General features: G+C 46.2%; 3 protein-coding genes across 6 annotated transcripts in view; 1 reads left to right on the top strand and 2 right to left on the bottom strand.

Moving 5' to 3' along the window:
- cbl (Cbl proto-oncogene) overlaps window positions 1-1,568 on the bottom strand; it is a 29,961-nt gene extending 28,393 nt beyond the window's left edge. For 2 of the 4 annotated variants that reach the window (XR_014117874.1, XM_081700067.1), the window contains exon 1: window positions 836-1,568. Coding sequence is in view for 3 of the 4 variants with exons in the window: in XM_081700067.1 (XP_081556193.1) it covers window positions 836-982 (147 nt within the window). In the remaining variant the exon portion in view is untranslated. The remainder of the gene's footprint in view (window positions 1-835) is intronic. The other 2 variants (XM_081700068.1, XM_035534235.2) reach the window with 2 other exon arrangements.
- Window positions 1,569-2,738: 1,170 nt separating this feature from the next.
- Window positions 2,739-6,647, top strand: drc12 (dynein regulatory complex subunit 12 homolog). The gene is made up of 6 exons (XM_081700070.1): window positions 2,739-2,876; window positions 3,040-3,111; window positions 4,304-4,423; window positions 4,594-4,686; window positions 5,077-5,207; window positions 5,645-6,647. The coding sequence occupies exons 1-6, from the start codon at window positions 2,816-2,818 to the stop codon at window positions 5,771-5,773; spliced, it is 606 nt and encodes a 201-aa protein (XP_081556196.1). The 5' UTR covers window positions 2,739-2,815; the 3' UTR covers window positions 5,774-6,647.
- Window positions 6,648-6,836: 189 nt separating this feature from the next.
- Window positions 6,837-24,013, bottom strand: part of grik4 (glutamate receptor, ionotropic, kainate 4) — a 217,597-nt gene continuing 200,420 nt past the window's right edge. Inside the window, exons 13-20 of the mRNA XM_035534393.2 lie at window positions 22,318-22,431; window positions 17,407-17,516; window positions 16,274-16,447; window positions 15,799-15,964; window positions 15,243-15,468; window positions 15,014-15,142; window positions 14,703-14,821; window positions 6,837-12,377 (exon numbers count right to left, since the gene is read on the bottom strand). Coding sequence (XP_035390286.2) covers window positions 11,982-12,377; window positions 14,703-14,821; window positions 15,014-15,142; window positions 15,243-15,468; window positions 15,799-15,964; window positions 16,274-16,447; window positions 17,407-17,516; window positions 22,318-22,431 — 1,434 coding nt within the window. The 3' untranslated portion in view covers window positions 6,837-11,981. The remainder of the gene's footprint in view (window positions 12,378-14,702; window positions 14,822-15,013; window positions 15,143-15,242; window positions 15,469-15,798; window positions 15,965-16,273; window positions 16,448-17,406; window positions 17,517-22,317; window positions 22,432-24,013) is intronic.

Here is a 24,013-nt window from a genome sequence, read left to right as displayed (position 1 = left end):
AGTACATAATTCACTTCAACTCTATTTCTAATGAAAATAAGGGCTTTTTATCAAACCACAACTAACTGGTTGTACATGACGTCCAAAAGGGTGAGTAGCTCTGGAATATATAAAAACTTGTTGAGGTCGAAGAAACAAAAAGAAAAGTCAAAGTCAAAGCGACAAATCCAGGCTGCCCCTGCCAGTCAGACTGACTTAGCTCCCCATCCACGTCTCAGCTGTCTGTGACAAAAAAAAAGAAAGAAAGAAAAAAAAAAAAAAAGTGTTGCTCGGTCGGTTTTCCGGCCATCAAGGTAAATGTATAACCAGCTACGAGAACTGGCAATTTGGTCCCCTTGACGAGATCCCGAGAACATGACCAAAAACCTCCGATTTCTCACCAACGTGGATAATTTTTAATTTTTTTTTGCAAGTAACAAAGCTACTCGGCACTGTAGACTAGCTAGCATCCAGCTATCCAGTCAGATCCTGCTAGTTAGCTTAGCTAGTCTAGCTATACTGGAGAATATATTCTAGTCAAGTAGGTACTTACTATTTTGTACGACATTTTCCTATTATAAGAGGGACACTTTACTGAAAATCGAAATGTGTTTAGTCCTCGAAGGTGGACAGCCGGACAACACCAGTTTATGACCTTAACCTGCTAGCAAATCGGCTAATCTAAGCTATGCTAAGATAATAGCCTTAGCAACTGCCATATTGCGCGAGGACCCACCGTGCAGGCCACAGGACTGAGCCAGCCGGCTTTGCCATCTCTGCAACAACCCCATTATGTTAGCTTTTTGCCCTGCTTTAGCTTTCAAAACCAGAATACCGCGCAAGACAGTCGGGTTACCTTGTCCATAAGTTTCCAGCATTTCTCTACCGTCTTTTTGTCCACGGCCCCCGGCTGGTGGTGGGAGTGGTGTAGGTGATGGTGAGGCTGAAAAGCGTCCTTCATCATGCCAATGAGACCACCACCTTTCTTCAAATTTCCTGCCATGCTGCGTTTCCACAAAGTCAGACGGAGTGTCTGGTGGGGACCGGGAGACCTCCTCCCTAAACGAACCCCCCCGGTGAGGACAGCGCCCGATGCGAGGGGTCCGTCGTCGGGGGGAGAAAAAACGACCTACCGACGCAGAGGTCCCATTAAATCCCCGCGCAAGACGGAAACCGCGCTGTCACTGGCATCGGTGTAGAGCCGACGTAGTTTAAAAACACACACAGACTTTTACAGGCGTGGATTTTCGTCCGGGAGGTCGCTTCTTCCCTTCCAGACACAGCTGGCTTTTCCGCGACACCCTGCTCCCCTTTACCCTGCTCTACTCGACAGGAAGTTCGGGCTGAGCCACGCCAGAGTGCGCTGGCGCAAAGCAGCGGGCTTTGGTCCGCGTTAAAGAGCCGTCAGCTGTACAAAACGTAAACGACCCGTGAAATGAGCAGCGGGGAGGCAAAATAAAAAATAAAAATAAATGAAAATGAACACCGCCTTCTACCTCTTCCCTCCCGACTTGGTAGCAATAATCTTCCTGTTCATCCCCTTCCGGACCTTTACTGGAGGAACACCCCAGTGTCCTCCCACTACGCCCCCGCCCTCCTGCGGACGACACCCCGCTCAAGCGAGCCGTGACCGGACCTGTCTGCCAGAGTGGCTGCAAGCGGGTTTGCATTAGGGAAAACCTTTTTATATTTTTTTCTTTTCTTTTTGACAGCCTACGTAAACACAAGACCTAAAAGCGGAAAGAAATGGGGACTTGGAATTCCTTTTTGAATTCACTTTTCATGGATACACGAACGTACCTTATTAGTTTTTTTTTAAAACATCGCATTGCATTTTGCACGGACCTTTACTCTGACAGAATAACAATGGAGTGTGATAATTGTTTTTTTTTTTATTAAAAAAAAAACGAGTTTTGCTGACACAAAACCCACGAAGTAGTCTAGCAACACTATTGACTAAATTACCTTTGGACGTATGCCTTTCAGTCACTTATGAAAGCTGGATATTAAGTGTTCTCTATTCTAATGCTACAGGCAACCCAAGATTCAACTAGAGCAATAAACGGCAAATCAGAGTCTCCAAGTCTACTTTCATTAATGTTGAGCTAGCGTCCTAGGAGCAGAAGCTCCCGCAACAATAACCTCTTCCCCTCTTTTTAAAGGTCCCTTATTCCTCTTAGCAGAGGGCAAAATATATTATTCCCACCAGTCACGTTCTCAGTCATTTTCCTTTGCACGAAACATTTGCACTAATACATTCGTCTATATTAAGAATATATATATTCGTAATATATTGCGTGTGGGGTGATGAACACAACCAGAGGTTTTGAAAAGCTTGAACCGGGGTTGAACCAGCAACCCTCTTTTTACTATTGATGTACCTTAATCACCGAGACACCACTGGGCCTGTCTTTTTTGCGAGCACCCAAAAGCACTCAACCAAATATGGACAGATGGGCTATACAGGTGTCGGCTATGGTCTTAAAAAGCTCTAACAAACACTACGGCTAAAACAGTATGTGGGCTAAAAATAATCTTCACGGTGTGCTACTGCTCGGCTTCTGTGAAAACAGAAATGCGTTATCTCTTAGGATCTGCGTTACACAAAAAACTAAAAAGACTGTGGCATACGCCTTTAAGAAGCCGTGTGCCGATCGCTGGCGAATAACCTTCTGGTTGCCGCACGCATTAAAGCGCTTGGCAACGGTGTGCACGTCCGGAGGATCCAGGCGGACTCCAGCGCACCCAGCGCAGCCTCGCAACCAGACGCACTGGTGTGTGGACACAGTTTCTTTGTGGCTTTCTTGTGTGACAGCGGATCAACTGGTGCCGCACTATGCCTCCAAAGAAACGGAAAGAAAATGTTAAAAAAATCAAAAATGACAAATCCGATAAAGGTGTTTTATTTTAGTCCAGTGTGGGGATATATAGCCATCGACTATTATGTACAAGTAACTAATTACACGAAAGCGCTAATGAGCAGGGTTATGTTGATAACAGTGAAACCCATTTCATCCAATGTCAGGTCCATTAGCATGCAACTCTTTCTCTTTTTCTCAGGTGTAGGCGATGAACTTGTCGAGAAGTACAGGAGAAGTGTCTTGGACCTGGCTGTCTTAAAAGAACACCTTGGTAAGGAAAACCCACAGGGTGGGAAAATGTAAGTGTAATTAAAACACCACCACCAACATCAACTATGCACGTCGAGCGAAGCCTAAAACTCTTAAAATATGTAAGTAACACAGCTGCTAAGTTCACATTTAAATGACTGATGCCTAGTAAATATTGTAGCATCACAGTTGAAGTACAAGAGCACACAATTTCTGTTCAAAGGAATTTCAAGGTTCTTTTAGTTAACATCACATAGTCTTTATAAAGTCACAGAACAAACAGAAATAGCAGGAGAATTAGTGAGGGAAATGGGAGAATAAATGACACACACGATGGGGGTAACACATCTTTCATACTAGATAAACTAAGACATAGCTGGTTAAAGATAGAATGGAAAACTGCATTTATCTTCACACGGCCTTTCCCCTCTAAATACATACTATTGAAATGTATCGTGGGGAAATACTTAGAAGACATTGTTAAACTGGTAACTTTCTAGTGTTGAGTAGTCTTTGAAAAATAACAGTTTATTAAAAATCTTACAATTTGAATTTTTCAGAGAAGAAATAATGTCTAACCTTATTCATTTTTAAGAACAGAATAACAAGAGTGCAGGAAAACTGTAACAACAGAGTGAGTGATGCAACACTTATCGAGACATAAGCCTGTTGAGCCAGTCTGAAACCAGTTTTCCAGTAAGCTTACTCTTAATTCTCATGGGAAACTTACAATTTACCATTTATCTACACAGTAAGGTATGGATCAGTGCTAGCCAAACAGAACAAAACGGATCCACGTCTTGATTTTTGATTTGAGAATGATAACCCTGAGTCAGGGGTAAACATTAAAGACTGCCCAAGGAGATTAAAACAGAATGTAGGTGGAATGGAGGAGATAAAGAACAGAAAATCAGTGTTCAAATTAAGAATCATATATGGGCTGCCACCATTCAGCATCACTGTAGAGCGGGGGCAGGGGAGGGGTGTTTCTAAAGCTCGCTGCAGTTCAGGTCATAAGTGCAAAACATTGAAATTCTCCAGCCTGCTTAAGAATTCAGGAGGTCTGCAGTTTAACTCCCATAGTCACCATACAGTTTCACATCCAAGGCAGTGAAGTGTGGAGCAAAAATAAGAAACAGGGCAACTGTCCATACACTTTGAAGGTCATATGCACTTTGTATTACAGTTCTAAGTGCCCAGTGCTTATCGGTTAGCTCTCCAGAGAGATGTGTCATGCCAGGCAGTGTCGGTGAGAGATGAGCTGAAGTACCAGATAAGAGACTTGAAGCAGGCGCTTTCTCAAGAGAAACTTGACATGAAGGATATCACTGCAGGTCTGTCATTTATATGCATCAACTATTTTTAAGCTATACTTTGACCTACAGCGATTAGTCAATCAGATTGTAGCGTACTTGTGTTTATAGTGGTTTATTTGGTGTCCTTTAATACATGGTCAAGTATTTTTCTTTTATTGAATCTTTTTTCTCTTTATGGTCCTGAGCAGACCTCAGCCGAGAGCATCAAACCTTACAAAGAGAGCTGGAAGCTAAAGTGGAACATTTAGAAACAAATGTTTCCGTGCTTCAGAAACAGCTTGGTGAGTCTAACTATTGACGTATCTATTGGTCCAGTAAGTAGGATATTTAATTTAAAACCTGATGAAATATTAAAAATATACTCCACTGATGTAGCTGTAGAGTGCTGTGTGATGAAAAGTGAAAGGTTTCATGTTGTGCTGGATAAGGCCTTGCTTCAGTTTTACACAAAGGCTAACCACATCTTATTCTGATATAGGATGGGCCCATGTGTGCATGCACTTTAGCCAAAGCAAATAAGACCATTAAAGGGTTATTTATCACACCTTTACATCTCTGTTAATTGCATGTGCTGTTCTGTCTGTTCAGCGCATGTAACATGCAGGACAGTGCACTGAATACAAATATGATACAGAGAAGCTGGTGATCTCATCGTGGTTATGTTTTGTTAGACCAGTGTCATGCGGATTTAAAAAAGGAAAGAGAGGTCCGAGAGCGAACAGAAGAGCAGAAAGACGCCCAGATCTCAGATCTGCAAAGGAAACTGGACAGTATGGAGATGGAGTATGAGAAAATCCTGCATGTACGTGAACACTTGCACTGCACACTGAGTGAAAAACTACTAGATACCGAGTTTCTAATGGATAGTTTTGATGGATGACATATCATTAGCCAAAATAGATAGAAGATCTATCTAAGCTATCTAAGCTCTATGTAAGATCTATCTGAGCTATCTAAGAAAAGCTATGTGAGCGTTGAAAGTCCACAATCGCAGAAGTAATTCTCTCTTCTACACTTAATTTAATATATTACAAATGTATTTATTTATTTATTATTACCACACGCATGATACAACACAGGTGGTACAACATTGTCATACTGACTGAGAGCCAACATTATTCATTGAAGGAACAAGAAGCCCAGTGCCATTGAATACATTGCCGGACTTGACACTGAAATGAGGAATATCACTGTTCCCATTCAGAAGCACCTAACAATTACTTTGATTTAATTTTACAGGCCTGCCTGGACCGTTTGCTCTGGTATTTATCTGAGGCGCGGAAGCGGTGGATGGACGAGAGCTCCGTCCTTCACCAAGAGACCAAGGACATGATAGCCAAGCTGGGCTTGAACCCGCTCGACATGTGAAGCAGACCATGTCAGGTTAGACTAGACGACTGGTAGAAAATCCTGGCAGTGGTGAGAAGTCACTGGGGAGTTGCCTGAATGTTATGTATATGGTGACTAACAGTAATACAATGAGGGGATCTGTAGAGCTCACTTACAGCTAATCAATATTCTTTAATTAGGCAGCCACACGTCGGAGGAGCCTCTCTAAGAGATTCTCACTTTCTCGGGAAGTAAAATCAGTAGTGCATAGAGGCGAACAAAGACCTGGATACCTACGCTGACACTAAAGTCTGTTGTGAGATATATGTAGTACAGTTACTCTTAATGCCTGCTGTGATCACCTGCTGTGATGGAAGACAGTGCTTTTACAGAAGACAGTATCATCATTAGGAAGTCATTTGGTAGATTTATCGGTGATCTTATATTCTTTTATCTGAAGGAGGTTTTTAAAAATTGGTTGGATCAACAGGTTAGCCTTGCTGATTTTAAGAATAGTTATGTTAGATGCACATGAGTATCTCAAAGCAAAGCTCACATGCAAGAGTTATGGGAACCTGTCCAGTGATTAGATCTCAAAAATGACATCAGTATCCAGTACTGGTTGACACTGAATATGGGCCTTGGATTATATGCTAGTGCAGAGGGGGTGTGGGTAGGGGAGGGGTGCGAGGGGTCAGGGTGCCAAACCCTTAGCCACAGTCGCCAGTCCAGAATGTTCCACCACTGAGCCTGCAGTACCGCCTGCAGCCTGCAGGGGTCTCTCTGGTTTAATTTTCTTTCCTTTGTATACCTCTGATGAATTACCATTTGCTTGATATATGAGACTTTTTTCTGTTGTTTTTATTTATTTATTGCTGATAAAAACAACATAAAAGGAAAACCATGCTTTTAATGATTACCCTCACCCAGAACATTTATAAAGGTATGTAACAAAATTCATGAGTTTGCTTCTCTTCATAGGATGTAAGTGTATATAATGTACTCTCCTTTCCTGCCTGAGTGCCAACTGTGTGTATAGATGTAAATCAAACCACAAGTTGCCATGCACTTGAGTGCATCTTAGTTGGCCCACAGACTAACTTTAGATTTATCAGCAGCTTGTGCTCGACTAACTAAGGCATCTCTACTGTTCTCAGTTCAGCAGTTCATCTAATCCATCACTAACAAAAGAGGGCATGGAGTCTTCGTCAGGGAGGCTGAACGTGTGCAGGTCAGGTTTAGCTAGGGAGGCACCTCCGCAGAGACAGGCGGAGCTGGGAACTGTAAACACCTTGGCCAATTATCTGCAAATACAAAAAGTGTGAAATGCTTTTGCTAAAGACTAGGTTATTTCACACCAATATAAAGCTACATCTTTAAAGGGATCGGTACAGTTGCTGGATCACTTAACTTTCAATAGAAATTTGAGAGGGTTTACTCTCAGCAGTGTGTGTCCTCAGTAACATCTGTTTATAGCTCGACACCCCTCTGTATCATCATTTAGTGTGGTTTTATTATCCAAAGCGTATTTAACACCATAACCTGTAGTGCAGAATGGATGTGACTGCAGGTGTACAGCTTTGAAACCTGCTGTGTCCTTCCCTGCGTCCTCCAAATCTGTTATACTGCGATACTTTTGTTTTCTCTCCACATCTTGTTCAGTGATTTTTCTGCAGACTATCACTGCAGTGCCAGTCATGTGTATCCCGGCATCATTTGTTTGTCTGCTTTGTGGGAAATCACTTTCCCCATCTGTGGGTCATCAATCAGAGCCAGAATGAAGTGAAAAGACACCAAACAAAGTAAACAAACTTTTTTTTATGTGACTGACATGATGTCAAGGGTTTTTTTGGGAGGGGGGGGTTTCTTGTCCTGTCAGTCCAAATGCATGTGGCAGAATACTAAGCTTAACTGTCGCTCATGTTGGACTCGGGCACTGTGGAGGCAGGGGCACTGTGGAGGCAGAGTCACCGTGGAGGCGGCTCTGCATTTCACCAGCCGTGACTAGCAGGCCTCCGTCTTGCCTTGACTGATGCACTGTAGTGGGATCATGAAGTAAGAGCATGAAGTGTGAAGTGCTGTGTGACTCAGAGAGCTGTAATGAGGCAAGATGGTTCCTTTTTTTCTTTCTTTGTTGTGGCGTTCACAAAGAGACTCACTTCATTCAGTTCCCCAGTCAGACTACAGACATGGTTGCAGGATTCATGATGGCTACATTCAACAAGTCAAGCACCCATATAATGCATACATATTGAAAGTTCTATTCAGTGGGACATATTCGGTGGTGTTACTCTGTAAGGCATATCTAAAATTAGTGACAGTGACATGGAAGTTTTTACGTGTCAGTGTCTCTGCTGGATAGAGAGACTAGTCTGTCATTTAAAAATATGCAGCCCACAGTGGCCCTGTCACGGTCAGGAAGCACCACCGAAGAAGAGCTGAAGCCCTGGCAACACAAACTGGACACGGCGACAAGGAACTTCAGTCTCCACAAGGTGCTTCTAATAAAGTGGGTCGTGAGTGTGTACCGAACGTCAATAAGTGCATTTTGCTTTTGTGTGTGTGTGTGTGTGTGTGTAATCAAGAGACTAGATGCATGTGTGTTACTTAATGTGCTTTACTGTCACGGTAACAATAAATGTGACAAGGTGAGTGTCTTCCCCAGGAACAGGCCTCCTGAAGAGCAGAGTCGTCTCACGGTAGCGCCACACTAAATGCATTATGTCTGGATTTCTGCCCTTTAGACAGGTATGCAGTCGGAATCTTCATTTCTCCATATTATCAGGCTAAGGTCGAAAATGATGAGAGAGCACTTATTTTTACGTTTGCAGTTCCTTCTTATTCTGTGCTGATGGAGCTTTTTTCTGATGGTGAATTTTAAACAAGTCAGCATTTGGAGTGATCTTAAAAAACCCTTTAAATAGCTAATGTCAAATTTCAACATGTCTGGCATTTCAAATAAAGCCTTACATTCATGATCCCTTGCAATGAAAAACTAAATATCAGCCATTTCCCCTTTTTGTGTGATCGGTTATTTTAGTTTTAGATTTTGCACAACCTTTACATCAAAATGACTTTAACATGCTAAATATACTTCATTTAGACGTACCTTAATTCATCTGTGTGGACATTTAAAAATAAATCTTGCAATAATGCTTTATAGTTTTTATTTTGTAGAATGCAGAAAAACAGTAAATGGACATATGTTTTTTCATTGCAAGGGCTCAAATGATGCATTGGTTTGTTTGTTCTTACCCCCAGTACATTTAGTATAAACATACACTATGCACTTGTTCAATAAAGTTAATATTACTAATCTCAGTGAATTAGAACAGACTACACTGAGATGTCTGCTGTCGTGACAGAGATAGAGCGATAATGTTATGGAACGAATCCCGATAAGTCAGTGCTGATGTAGGACACTGGAGTTCTTATTGTGTGAGAGGGAATGATCTAGGAGATGACTGGGTTGTAAATTTGGTGTGTCATAAACACACAGCACACATGATTCATAGCCTTGCTCATACGGACGAGTCACCAAGTAAACACCCTCTTCTGTCATTACACTGAAGACATGGACAACACTCCCTCATTATTAAACCATTCTCGATGACACCTTTAAAGCTTTGCTAGCTGAGCCTTTTTACTGTCTGTTCTGAAGCTTTTCTTTGTAAAAGATGTTTTTAAAATGTATTTAGAGTGGAAGACAAACGACATCAGCATATAAAGCCTATGAACCACGGCAGCCAGGTTGTGCCGTTCACAAGCTTTCCTAGTAAAATATTTGGAAGTTCTGCACTCTTTTAGCCTGACTGCCCTTCCTGCGTTCAAATAAACTGGTACACTCACCATTCAATCATGGCTGATTGAATATTTATGTGTGAGCGTTTGCTGTTTGCACACTTGACATGCAGAGCAGACAAGAAACTAGCGTCTAATGCCTCTTTTGTTGTTCTTCTTAAGACACTTGTCTTGATATGCTTAGGCACAGTTTCCCATACTCAGATTAAGACTTAAGATCACACTAAATTAATTTTTACATTCCCATTACCAATACATTAAATAATGTCATCTCCGTGCGAATGTGTCTGTCCTTGTGTGATGAGGGACACACCATGGGACGTTTCATGCGTGCGATCACACACGAGCATCCACCGCAGCTGCACCAGGAATCCCTGATTCTGCCACCTATGTCTACACATGCGGAAAGTTAAGAGAGACACATTCACCTCAGCCTTCAAACGCTCCGTGATGGGAATGGCAACCACACAGCCTGATATTGCATTCCGCGCAGCGCTGCGCCTCCCTGCAGAAGGAGCTCCAGAATCTGGAAGAGAGACTCCACTCCAGGCAGCGTCCATCTTCACTATCAAGGTCAACCTCTCAAAGAACCACATGCACTGTTCTTTATTACAGATGTATGCCCCTCACATTGCAGAGAAACTTTTAGGCTGAACTCAGATCTGTTCTTAAAAAAAAAAAAGGGGGGAAAAGGTTGAAGATGAAGGAATGTCAGCCTGCTGAAACTCTGGAAGGAAATGAACTGCAGTAAGCGCTTTAAGCGCAGCATGGAACAGCTGAAGAACGCAAGTGAATGTCATTTGTCTTAACACAATGCAAATCTGACACAGATATAGTGTTGTTGGTGTAACTTTGCACTTTAAGAGTATAGTTTAAAATGATTTACATATGAGTTTTCTTCTAGACAAATGCCTTTTGTTCAAAATATATTTATTGGAATTTAGGAAAAGTGTTGAAGTTTAGTTTAGAACCCTTTTTTTGGAGTGACCTTACATGTCAAGTCTTCATTTCTCTACACACTGAGAGTCGTGAATGATCTGGACCAGACAGCGTGAGGAAACACCTGCTAAGGTGCTCATCTCCTGTCCTTATGACACGTCGACTTAAATATAAGAGTTCCTCTGACACTGCGTGTGCTGAACACTCAAAGGCCATAAACACGGAGCCCAAATGGAACCATGTGGTTTGGATGAAGAAGTCAATGTCTGTCCAGTTATGTCTCTATCAGCAAATGACTCAGAGATGAACTTCAGAGTGTGTAACTGGAGAATTATAATGTTGTGACTGGCATTTTGGGTTGAAACTGTTGCCAGGCTGATGGTAAGTTCTTTCTTACCCTGCTAATTTTATATTTCAGACCACAAGGTTGTGAAAATGAAAATTGTTCTCACTTAATGAGAACTTAAACAGTTGTTCTGCCAAATAATGCCTTATAATCACTGGTCTTGTGTCATGCTTGAACAACCAGAGATGAGCATTGAAGCCTAGTCCAAGCTCTAGCCATTACCTACACTGTCGATGAGGGCTTTAAAATTTCTGGGCAAAACATCAGAACAGCAGAAACTTTCACTCGTGTACTCTAGATCGGCAATGTTGAAAACCATCTAACATGCACATCAAACCTCCAGAAATATCTTTAAAATCTATTTTAATAGAATAACACTATAATTAAAAACAGACCACTGTGGTTTTATGTTCTCTTTGTAGTCACGTCCTCAAGGCCATGATACTGGAACAGAACAAAATCCATACAAAGTTTATTTGGCACTTTAAAAAAAGATCTGACGATGTGTAAAGTGTTCCAGAATGTCACGGGTTGTAAAGTGGGTCGTCTGCAGCTGTCAGCTGTAAAGCAAGTCTCTCCACTGGTCACACAAAATAAAAGTAAGCGTGATGGTTGTGAGAGCAAGATAACAGCAACTGTAATATACTCATATCACAACCAAAAGAGAAATAACTTAAAAATAAAACTGACAGCACAATAAGACCAGAGAAAAATATACTGCATAGTACAAAGTCCCTTGGTTTGCTCCAAAAATGATATTCAGAGCAGATGACAGTGGGGGTAGTGTATACAGTGACCGGACCCCTGTCCAGTGGGGGTAGTGTATACAGTGACCGGACCCCTGTCCAGTGGGGGTAGTGTATACAGTGTCCAGACCCGTCTAGTGGGGGTTGTGTACACAGTGTCCGGCTCCTGTCCAGTGGGGGTTGTGTACACAGTGACCGGACCCCTGTCCAGTGGGGGTAGTTTGTACGATGAGTGGACACCCTATGAAATCCAAACACCTCGGAGTGTGGGAGTTCTGATGGTCTGTGCTGAAAGGAGAGTTCCGCCCTCTGACGCACATGTTCCACCAAGCTCATGGTTTCCGTTGCCCCGGGGTTCCGCTGAAGCCCGGCTCCAGATCGGTGCCCCAATGGCAATGAGGTGGGCCGGGGCCTCTTATTCGGGCTCACTGCTGTTGGTCGTCTTGTCCCACTCTGCGCTCTCCTCACTGAGGGCGGGCGAGGTGCCAGGCGGGGCACCGGGACGCCCGCGGTGCCCCTGGAAGCGCCGGCACTCGGGGCAGATGTGCACGTGGCTACAGCTACGCACCACCAGGGCCGCCTCCTGCAGTCTGTGGGAGAGGGGCTCTGGCAGGCCTACGCCCGCGCCCATCCCCGTGCCCATGCACAGCTTGCCGTTGCTCAGGCTGGCAGCGGCGTGTGCCTGCCGCTCGTCCGGGCCGAGGGGCCGGGGCCGTAGCGGGGCGGCCCCGCGGTGCCGACGCAGCTGCAGGCCGTCCTGACACAGCACGATGCCATGGAGCTCCCGTAGCATCTCCTCACACACCGACAGCTGTGAGATGCACACACACAGAGGAGGGGGGAGAGAGAGAGAGACAGAGAGAGAGAGAGAGAGAGAGAGAGAGAGACAGAGAGAGAGAGAGAGAGAGAGACAGAGAGAGAGAGAGAGAGAAAGAGGCCAGGGGGACTCACTGACACACTGCAGGCAGCATAGGCAGCACACTGATCAAAATAACACAGGAACTCTGCGTAACTGACACTCTGCCCAGAAAACTAAGTGCAGAAGCAAGGAGAGGCCATTGTGGATCTCCAGAGAGTCACGAACTCTCCACACCTCCTCAGTAAAGGAACGGTTCGAACAAAACTCAAGCCCACATGACTCAGCGCATACCTAAAGGCCTCCCTAATAACCTGCTACAGTAGTCATGCCCCGCAGTTATGAGACTAAACCTGCTAACAAGAAGCAAGACCATAGTCTACCGTTTCCATGGTGCCTGTAAGACATGACATGGTCTGATATCCTCGTGGTCTGCATACAACATGACTGCATACAAAATGAAGCCCTTGTTTATATTGCTTTGTGCTCTTCCAATGTCGCCTTATATTTCAGAATTACCCAAGTGTGTAGGAACCATCTCAAAAGCCTCTTCTAAGTTCCCTTTTGTACAAATGCCAAACATCTTCACATTCTCTTCTGTTGCGAGTATATTTATGGCTCTAAGAAAAGGTGTTCGCTAAACAGGTGTGAGATTTCAACCTGCAATTTTTGTCATGCTAATGTGAGCCAGTATTGTTTCACTTCGTTAGCACCGTTCGCCTTCAGCAAAACTACAGAAACCTCGTTTAAACTTGAACTCTATATGTGTATGTGATTTCCGGTCACAAATTCCTTTAACTTTTAATATTATAGCAGTCTATGGTTGATTCAACATGGTATCAAAGCCTCTTATGCACAGCCTTTGTAATGGTGCGTTGTAGTGGTGTGAAGTTCTCTGGCGTGCTGTGCATGGGGCTGGGTACGGCTGTCTGGACGACGTCTGTGGATAGATCAGTGGTCAGCTGACAGAGGTCAAGCCAAAGCGCTGGGCTGCACTGCCACAGTGGTGCACGGGGACAGCTGACATCACAGAGTAGTGGACCAATCACATTCCACACACAGCACTGACTGCTCCCACTCACAGCAGCCTGTAAGGCGTATGCCCATCAGCCACTGTCTGCCCTTTCAGACATGCCAATTCTAGCATAGGCTTTGAAAAATGAACAACAACACAAGCACACACACACACAAACACACCAACATACAGACATGCTCATTCACACACACATATAACCAACACACACACACACACACAAGCATATGAACACACCATTTCATCCATGTTGCTCTGGCCAGTGTTGGCCTGAAGGCAGTGGGCTTGTATACATGCAGTGCTGAAAGCATGTGACCATGTGATGTTCCTAACCTCTCCAGAGCTACACACACCAACCTGGGCATTTGTGGTCACTTAAAACACAGCACACACTAACAATGCTGATTCCCTGTTACTGTGAATTTTAAAAACGTAGATGAACTCAGAGTTTGACTGGAAGGTCGCATAATGGAAGTCAACCTTGACCCTCATGTCCTGCCAAGAACGTTTCGAAACGTTTAGATATTAGTTGGTAAGATGAGTGAAAGTGGAACCAATGGGAAAACAGAGATCTAAACCATTTGTTTCCAAATGGTTACCAGTCAGCACACACCCACATCAACCCAGTTCATTTACACACAGCAGACAGATGGTTTCAGGACGCACACAAGAGCCCAGAGTCCTACACTCTGTTTCCCCCACACAGATGGCAAAAATGGCACGTTCCCATATGGTGTCAGAACACAGTGCTCTCAGACATATTTAATCATCTTTTTTTTTAACCATTACCAGAAAGTTTGTAAACAGACCCTTTCATGTGTACACACCCACCACAAAGAATTCACGTCTTGGGGTTCCACTGACACATTCTGAAGTTTTATTTAGCAAAAATGTGTTTCCTTTAAAACAGTCACAGTGTTTTCTTTAAAACAATCCAGTCTGGCATATATTGCTAATGAACGACACAACAAGACAACAATTATACATTCATAGTATGTGAGAAATCGAAACTGAATTCAGAATTTGCATCGTAAAAAATCCAGTCCCTTTAAGGGACTACCTGGAGGCAGCACAGACCAGCAGAGGCCATCAGAGACCAGGGCCTATGTGAGGTATATTCTTCTGTGTTTGTGCTGTGTGGTGGGTGGAGCAGGGCTGGGCGGGGCAGGGTGCGGGGCTCAGGATGGGAGGCATGTGGGCGGGGCGAAGGACACAAAGCAGAAGCAGGTAAAATGGGTCCCTCTCACCTCTGTTCCGGGCGTCTGGCGCAGCATCCAGACAAACTCCAGCACGGCCATGCAGATCGCCACGAGCAGCCCACACACCAGAACCACAAATATGCCCCCGATGTTCTCCATGCCTAGACCTGCACGACACACACACGCACACACACACGCATGCACACACACATGTATGTGGATTCACACACCCACATAAATACTCACGTTTAGGCCTTTGAAGCATGGGACCTCACAGACACCCACATACCCATACACACACACACACACACACACACACACACACACAAAGACAGCAGGTAGCAAGGGGATCTCGTCACCTTTGGCTCGATGGTCCTCTTCTTTCGGACATTTTCCGCCATCCCACCATTTTCTCTTCAGGATCTCCAGCCGGTTTTCCTCTTGCAGCCTGAGGATGGCCAGGTCAAACTCGTCCCGGTACACCGAACCTGCTCAGCAAAGCACCAAAAAAACACCACCCCCCAATGTTACCTCCGACTCCACATCACCAGGTTACAGTAGCCGTGGCGCCAGGGTCTGGCTGCTCACCCAGGGGCATGCCGATGCCATAGCCCTTGGTGTCCAGGAGGCCCCCTATCTGCGTGAGGTTGCAGTTGCGTTGTCTGTGGTACTCGTTCATGGTGCTCTCCAGCAGGTAGGCGTAGTTGGAGTTGAGCACGCGTGCAATGCCCTCCTCTGTGCTTTTCACGAACACGCTGGGCTGCTTGGAGTGCATGAAGTTCCACATGCGCTGGTACGTCTGGTAGCGGGAGTTCTGGAGGAGGGCGGGAACGGGTCAGTGTCTCCTCGGGCTCTGCAGCCCAAGCCCAGGAGACCTGTGAGCTCACAGGTTCACTGCTGCTTGTACGCGTAGAGTGACGGATATGACTAATGAAAGAGTTGATGTTTGGAGCAGGCGTGATGGAGAGAGGCTCGGGCGAACGGTTTAGAAAAGCTTGCGGCCTGAACGGGCCCCTGCAAAGCAGTGCCATTGACATCACGCCTGGGGACACATGAACCCGTTAGCTACGCGCCCGTAAGCCCAATGGCAGGCCGTCGATGCAGGGAGAAGTTCCCGTGCCTTGGCACTCGGACGGCAGCTCACCTGGAAGAAGGTCATGGTAGAGCCGCCGTGCATGGTGCCGTACTCGATGGCTGTCTGGTCGGCCAGGTCGTCCACGGATTCGATGGGCACCTCCATCCTCTGCACGGTGAGGAAGGCAGCCAGGTTGGCCGTGTAGGAGGAGATGATGATCAGTGTGAAAGCCCACCTGCACGACAGCGCACCCCCGAGTCCGAGAGCACGGAAACAGCAGGATATCAGAGCAGGAAGGTCAGCGACTGAAGGGTGCCGTGTGCTGCTGGCGCCTGAGGAAGAGGTCTAAACACGCCCCATGGCTACTGCACACACACCTGCTTTCTTTGACCTTGGTGTCAGTGTGAACAGTGGTGCACTAACAGCAGGAAAACAGACAGTGGAGGTGCAGACCGGTGGTCACGGGGTTAATAAAGTGGTGTTTAAGAGAGACAGGAAGAGAGAGTGTGTGCATGTGTGTGTGTACCTATGTGTGTACTCTTACCATACTCCACTGACGCAACGTGTGGAGAGTGCTCTAGGGGCAATGGTGGAACCCTGCTGCATGAATCCCCCTACAGGGAACCAGAAACTGTTCCCCAGGGAGTACTGGTTAATGAGCAGGCTACAGCGGCCCTTCAGGCAAGGGTGTGGGTTGTACCATTCGTAGGGGGTGAGCCTGAACTCCGGGAGAAGGAAGCAGAGAGAGCAAATGGGAAGAGTCAGGAACTGCATTAACAATCGAAATAGCATGAAGTCAGCTGTAGTCCCTGAAGGCTGAGGAAACACAGGATGTGTTTGTATGTGTGTGTGTGTGTGTGTGTGTGTGTATCACACATGAGCCAGCCATAACATTAAAACTACCTATCTAATATTTTGTAAATCCCCCTTGGGCCATCAAAACAGCGGTGTCCTGTTGAGACATGGACTCCGTAAGACCTCTGAAGACGTCACGTGCTGTCTGGCAACAAGACGTTGCACGGTGGGGACTGCATGATTTATACTTGTTTGTCCAGCACATCCCATGGATGCTCGATTGGACTACGATCTGGGGAATTTGGACGTGGAGTCAACACCTTGACTACAGGTCACTACAGCACAGCAGGGACACTCCACAGGACCTGCCTTTTAGAGGCGCTCTGACCCAGTGCTTAAGACATCACAGTTTGGCCCTTGTCTAAGTCTCACATCCTGGCGTTTACCCCTTTTTCCTGTTTCCAAGACATGAACTTCAAGAACCGACTGTTCACTTGCTGCCTAATGTATCTCACCCCTTGACAGGTGCCATTGTAATGAGATAATAAATGTTATTCACTTCAACTGTCAGTGGTTTTAATGCTATGGCTGATTGATGCATATTTATATACATATGTGTGTGTGTGTGTGTGTGTGTGTGTGTGTGTGTGTGTGTGTGTGTGTGTGTGTGTGTGTGTTAGCGAAACTTTCTTCTTGACAGAAATCTACCAAGGCATAAAGGCTTGAAAAATAAAAACAAACTAACAAAAATGGTTTACATTCACATTACAGAAAATTTGCAGTGAACAATAATTTCTTTTTGGGGGTCTTTGAGAAATAAGGGTAAATAAGGGTCAGTTATGCCACTGGCCAGCAGGTGTCAGTGTGGAGCTGGATATTTACCTGGCCACAAGGAATAGCACACAGCTAACTGCCAGGTACGCCAGCAGCATGAAGAGCCAGACCCCTGGGGAAAAGGGGTCCAGGAAGGAAAAATAGCCCGGTCTTCTTCCCTAAAAATAGGCAAAATGAGGGCTGGAACAGTCAAACGCAGTATTTTCTCTGACCTTGAATTTTGCTTCATTTCAGTACATTTCAAATGTACGCTGAGGCAAAAAAGGTGCTAACTGCAGTGGCTTGTTTGGTTAAAAGCAAACACTTAGTTTTCTACCTCTAGTTCTTTGCTGTGCATGGAAAGAATCCAATTACTGCTGACACAGAGAAAAACGGTCCCTGTACAACAGTCAGAACCAATTAGCTCGGGTCCTTCTGTGGTCACATAGAAAATCTGTGGCCAACAACAACGGACCAGTATCCTAACAGTGAGGTAGTTACTGTGAAACCATAGAGTTTAATAAACGTGCGTTACAGACACCTTGGAAAAGGAGACGTAAACAAAATGTTCAGCGTAGGAAAATGGGAATCCACACATGATGTGGTGTAATTAACTGCAGCTTTCCAACTGTTTCATAAAGCCTCCAGCACAAGAATGCGATAAAGCCCATATAACTGCAGGAGGAACCAGTTTACAGTGCTGTGCTGATTAAATACCCCCGCCCCCATGCCCACATTAGGATAATTGAGTGACATAGGAGTTAAACTGGAGTCTGGAAGAGCTGTAATTACAGCCCTGATTTAAAGGGGGCATGTCTGTGCAGGACACTCTCGCCCAACGCACAAATGTGATGATTATGGGGCGATCCGAGCTGCTTGCGCATCAGATCACGTTCATGAATCTGAGCCAATCACGTTCATACATCTGAGCCTATTGCATTCACGCATCAGAGCTGATCACATTCACGCATCAGAGCCAATCACGCTCACGAATTACAGCCAATTGAGCTCACCCATCAGAGCCAATCATGTTTATGCATTAGATTGTGTTCACGTATTAGAGCCAATCATATTCACGCATCAGAGCCAATCATGTTTATGCATTAGATCGTGTTCACGCATTAGATCGTGTTCACGCATCAGAGCCAATCATATTCACGCATCAGAGCCAATCATGTTCACGTATCAGAGCCAATCATGTTCATGCATCACAGCCAATCACATTCATGAATCACAGTAAATCATGTTAACGCATCAGAGCCAATCACATTCACGCATCACAGCCAATCACGTTCATGAATTACAGCAAATCATGTTCACGCATTAGAGCCAATCATGTTCACGCATCACAGCCAATCACGTTCATGTATCACAGCCAATCACATTAATGAATCACAGCAAATAATGTTCACACATCAAAGCCAATCACGTTCACGCGTCAGCGTCAATTTGGCTCATGCACCAGAGCCAATCAAACTCACTCATCAAAGCCAATCATGTTCTTGCTTCAGACACATGCACTGTAGCACTAAACAGTGGCATTAATGCAGCAACAGGACTCTGGAGAACAGAGAGCATGCCATGTGCTGCGAGTGTGGTCTTGTGCCCCCGCCAGCTCACGTGCCTGGCTGTCCAGCCGCCCGACAACGCTAATCATACTGTGGCACAGTGCCAGGGAGCTCGCGGCCGGCACTCGCCGGGCTTCACTGGAGTTTGTCGCCGTTGGCAGTCTGTTTGGAGCTGAGGGGGAGGGGCTTTTGTTTACAGCGCTCCTATGAATGTGCTCTTTAATTTACATAAAGGCACAATCAACATCACAAGGAGCAGAGGCAGTGGTGCTCGACACAAGCCAGCTGCTAGAGAGAGAAAGGGATTGAGAGAGAGAGAGAGAGAGAGAGAGAAAGGGAGTAAGAGAGAGAGAGGGAGAGGAAGAGGGAGAGAGAGAAAGAAGCAGAGAACAGAGCACACCAACATCCGCTGTAGTAGCTGGATAGCTCTGTTTACTTGTGAACAGCATGTGATAACCGTGTTTATTCATGAGCAGAGTATGATAGCCGTGTTTACTCATGAACAGTGTGTGATAGGCGTGTTTACTTGTGAGCGTTGTGTGATAGCTGTGTTTACATGCAAGGCGCTCTCGCCCTACACCGAGCTCTGTGCTGTGTGGAACCATGGTGGGGCTCCGTCAAAGGAGCAGGCTGACACAGAGCGACGAGGCTCACTAGCTACCCAAGTGTGAGCCATCGTGGCGTGGCCCAGGGCCTAATCCGCCTCTACACCTCCCACTACATGCGCTCACACATCAAAGCCCCTTAAGTAATGTGTTTGTCTACAGCTGCATGTGCTGGAGGTTTGGAGTGAAGCTTCTGTCTGTGACAAACCAGGAAACATTTTGTCTGGGAGGAGAACTGTCAAAATAGTCAGCTGTGTGAGGTGGTAATCCTAACTCTACCCCTAATCCTAAACATAACCCTAACCCTAATCCTAACCCTAACCCTAACCCTAACCCTACTCCTAATCCTAATTCTAATCCTAACCCTACTCCTAATCCTAACCCTAACCCTAATACTAACCCTACTCCTAACCCTAATCCTAATCCTACTCCTAACCCTAATCTTAAATTTAACCCTACTCCTAATCCTAATCCTAACCCTAATCCTAACCCTAAACCTAACCCTACTCCTAATCCTAACCCTAATCCTAATCCTAACCCTAATCCTAACCCTACTCCTAATCCTAACCCTAACGCTAACCCTACTCCTACTCCTAATCCTAAACCTAACCCTACTCCTAATCCTAATCCTAATCCTAATCCTAATCCTAACCCTCACCCTAAATTGTGTGGGAAATTATAGTCAGCCCATCCATCACCCTTCAGTGCTTTACCACCAACATTGGTATACATGGTGGGTCTTCATCACCAATAATATTTATTAAATGACAGAAAGGTCACAGTCTAGATCTGTTTCTGTGCTGAGCTGAGCAGGTGCGGCAGGCGTGAACAGCTGGAGAACAGCTGGCCGGTGCTGTTTCATCCTGCAAGCGCTTGGGCATGGGCTCCCGCGCTGGCATCCGGGGCCAGGACTTCGAGCAGCACCAGTGAAGGCTGGTGGGGGTGGTGGGTGAGGGTGTTGGGGGGCAGGGATTGGTGGGTGGGGGTGCTTTCCCCACATCTGACACCTTGAAATACACATAAAGGGAGTGTGCGGCCAATCAGAGAGGCTGCAGGAAGACAGAAGGCCTGGAGGAAGAGGCTTTACTGTCTGCAGGGCAGAGGGTATCTCTATCACTCACACACACACACACACACACACACACACAGACTCCATCTGAATGGCCCCAGTCCTTTAATGCATCTCATAAATGTCATTTTTTCTCCCTGCAAAGCACCCTAATTATCTCATCACACTAATTAGCCTTCTCTAGCCACTCCCACTTCCACAGGGAGGGTCTTCGGAGGAGCCAGCTTCATACACGCCATTGTTGGCTGCACAAATGTCCCAGTGGTGGCCAGCAGCCGGAGAATCACAAGCACATTCTGCTTCCTACCTGCTCCAGCCAATTCTACACACAAATGCCACCGCCCTGAATGTTCACGCATACGGTCACGGTCTGCTGCATGTCACATGGCACAATAACAGCCCGGGATGCCAGGGGACAGACAAACCCGGAATGTAATTAAAACCAGACTGGAGGCCATGTTTTATTTCATTTTCTATCATTGATCACTTGCAAAATTGCATTTGGAGCTCAGAATAATCATTACGGGATCCTTGTTGGCAAGGTGGGATCAATATCAAAATCAAGGCGGATAATTTCTAAACAAGCGCATGTGGGAGACTGCGTGGGGCCCCGTGAGGCCCTGGGCCCCGTAGAACACCAGCCGAGACGCTGTCCAGGGCCAGAGTGGATCCGAGCGCTTCACGGACAGACTGAGACAGAGGAGCACTAGAAACTGCTCTACAGAATAGCACGAGCGGCTCTAATCTCTCACTTGCACCCTGAGTTACTACTGCGGGGCCCACGTGGCATGCACCTTCTGTCTTTTTTCCTATAGTTGTCTGGCTTTGTCGCTCTCTGTCTGTCTTCTGCTGTCACTGTCCATCGCTGTTCGTCTTTCACGCTCTCGCTTGGCCTGTCTCTCATAATCACCCTCCTTTTCCACCCTTCATTTGTAGAGCTGTTTCAGCAAGCAGAACGCCTCTGTGTGTGTGTGTGTGTGTGTGTGTCCTGCAGTGCGGAACACTCCGAGCAGAGGTACGTCAGCCTGCAGGAATGCAGATGAGGGTTGTTCTGAGCACTAGACGTTTCTGCAGAGGTGTAGCAGCTAATACCACACCTTCTGCCATCCATTCTCTCCAGAGCTTGAGCACGGAGCTGTGTCCTGCCACACATGTTGTCAGCGTGAGGGAGGGAGTAAGCGTGCAGTGCATGCGCGTGTGCTTGTTTGTGTGTGTGTGTGACTGCCCTACCGGGACATCGCATTAATGTTTGCTCGGATCGCACCAAAGCGGCCCCATCCAGCCCGCAGCCAATACAATGTGTCACCCTGGCTTTTCGGAAGGCTTTGATTAATAGCACCCGGGACTTTTAAAAATAAAAGAGCTATTGGATTTCCAGGGCTGGTGTGTACATTTACTTTACTTTAAGTCACAATCAGCAGGAGGGTGGGATTGTACAGCAAAGCAGGACATTGATCAGCTGGTTCCCTGCACTGCAGCAGGGCTCACACCTCCCCGGGCCTCAGCCCCGTCTCACCTCCGCTCTCTCTCCACACCTCTCTTCATCTGTCTCTACATCTCTGTTCCTCCACTCCTCTGTCTCTCAGTGTCTATATATCTTCCTCCACATTTTCTCTCTCTGCTGGCTGCTCTGGTTTAGCGCTCGCGGCCCTGGGTTTAGAGGGGGTGTGGCTGAAGGGCAGTGGGGGTGGAGCTTTGCGGGTGGAGTCAGTGGGCGGAGTCGGTGGGGCGCCCTTACCAAGTGTACGCGGTACATTATGCTGATCCCCAGAGTCATGAAAGGCTTGGAGAAATCGATGACCTTCTCCCGCTCCGCTGTGATGGTCAGGGCAGCTACAGCCAGGTCAGCCTTCTGCAGCGCACACACACACACACACACACACACACACACACACACACGCGTGCACACACACAATCACTAGTGCATACACAGTCAACAAAGCCTTAGGAGGCGATATGACAGCTACATCACACCAGTGAAATGCAGAGAAAAATAGATAAATAACACAAAAGGAAGAAAAAAGCATAAAACGGATGGCACTGTGAAAGATGGCACTGTGTTACAACCCATGTGTCAACAATCTGTTTGTTGAGTGGCGATAAGTACTTGTATTACAGAGGTGACCGTGCGCGGTGCTGTTGAGTGGGGGGAACGGGAGCAGTGAGATCCGTGGGGCCGGGGGCCGAGGGCCGTGGTGCAGGGGCTGGGTCCCGCTAATCTCACGGTACCTAGGGGTATATGTGTCGGGGGCTTGCTGCCCCTTCTGGGGGAAGTGCCACAGGTGCCAGCCTCGATGCCCAATATCATGGAGATCGCGCCTAATAGGCACTATCTTGACTGCGTGTGTTTTTAAGAGGAGAAAGGAAAGAGTCCACGTCACCCACGTCATCCACGTTAACTCGTTTCAGGATGACCAGACAGGAGACAGGTCAAGTGTCTGGACAATCGGCGCTCTCACAACGGTTTGGTGGTGATGATTGTTAAACAGTGACTCATTCCCAGCTTTGCCCTGTCACAGAGCCCCTCAGTGGTTAACCTCCAACGTGTCATCCAGCCTCCATACCGCCACAGTTATGTGCAGGAAAAAGAAAAAGAAAAAAATCTCTTTATTCCACTCCAATGTCCCTAAAGACCATGATGAAAATTGCCCATAATAACCTCAGCACTGAGGAGAAAACATAACCTGCATGTCTCCTAACTGAGGTAACGGTGCCGTAAAGGTGTCTCTCCAACTGCTTAATGGTTTATGTCAGACAGCTTCACACCGAAAAACAAACAATGGGTTTATGCCCCACCGTGCGAAGAACGAAACAGGACGAGGCAGATGAAGAAACAGAAGTCACAGGGGCAAGAAACGATAACTGCAGTTGAAAAATTCAACTTCCTAATGTATATTAATATTGATTAGTGGGTTACACCACTGTTCAAAGCAGGGGGAATTACAGTGGATACAGTGCTTTTAAATAATGCAGCCCAGTAGTCTTTTTCTACCACTTCCACGCTTTTACGATTTTGACTCCATCAGGGGTTGTTGCCCAGAAAGAAAGAAGAGGGGGATCAAAGGAGCCTCTGCCTCTACTGAATAATGCATCGGCTGAGGTTCCCAGCGTGGCGGTGCGCATTTCCTCGGAGGTTCACTCCTCTGCAGAAATCCCCGAATGCCCGGACAGAAGCGGGCCGAGCTCGGAGTCCACACTGCGGAGCCTTCGCTTCTCACGCGGAAGCAGCAGATCCGGTCCTGTACATGTACGAAATTACAGACAAGAAATTTAGGATGCTGACTGCTATCGGGCCAAAAATGGAAAAGTGGCAAGAATTGGGGAGCTCAAAAGCGAAACATTTTGAAGAAATGCAACAAAGTATTAAAATATACATATAATTTCAATCACGACGAAAATACGAAACAGTTAGCGAACGCATGCTGTTTCCCTTC

This window comes from Electrophorus electricus, chromosome 17 (genome assembly GCF_041902795.1).
Source record: "Electrophorus electricus isolate QZ-2024a chromosome 17, ASM4190279v1, whole genome shotgun sequence".
NCBI lineage: Eukaryota > Metazoa > Chordata > Actinopteri > Gymnotiformes > Gymnotidae > Electrophorus > Electrophorus electricus.
This window is presented reverse-complemented; position numbering and strand designations above follow the sequence as displayed.

Coding starts and splice junctions, on each gene's coding strand:
- drc12 (XM_081700070.1), top strand. CDS start 2,816: ATGCCTCCAAAGAAACGGAAAGAAAATGTTAAAAAAATCAAAAATGAC. Junction 2,877..3,039: donor AAATGACAAATCCGATAAAG/GTGTTTTATTTT, acceptor TCTTTTTCTCAG/GTGTAGGCGATGAACTTGTC. Junction 5,208..5,644: donor AGTATGAGAAAATCCTGCAT/GTACGTGAACAC, acceptor TTAATTTTACAG/GCCTGCCTGGACCGTTTGCT.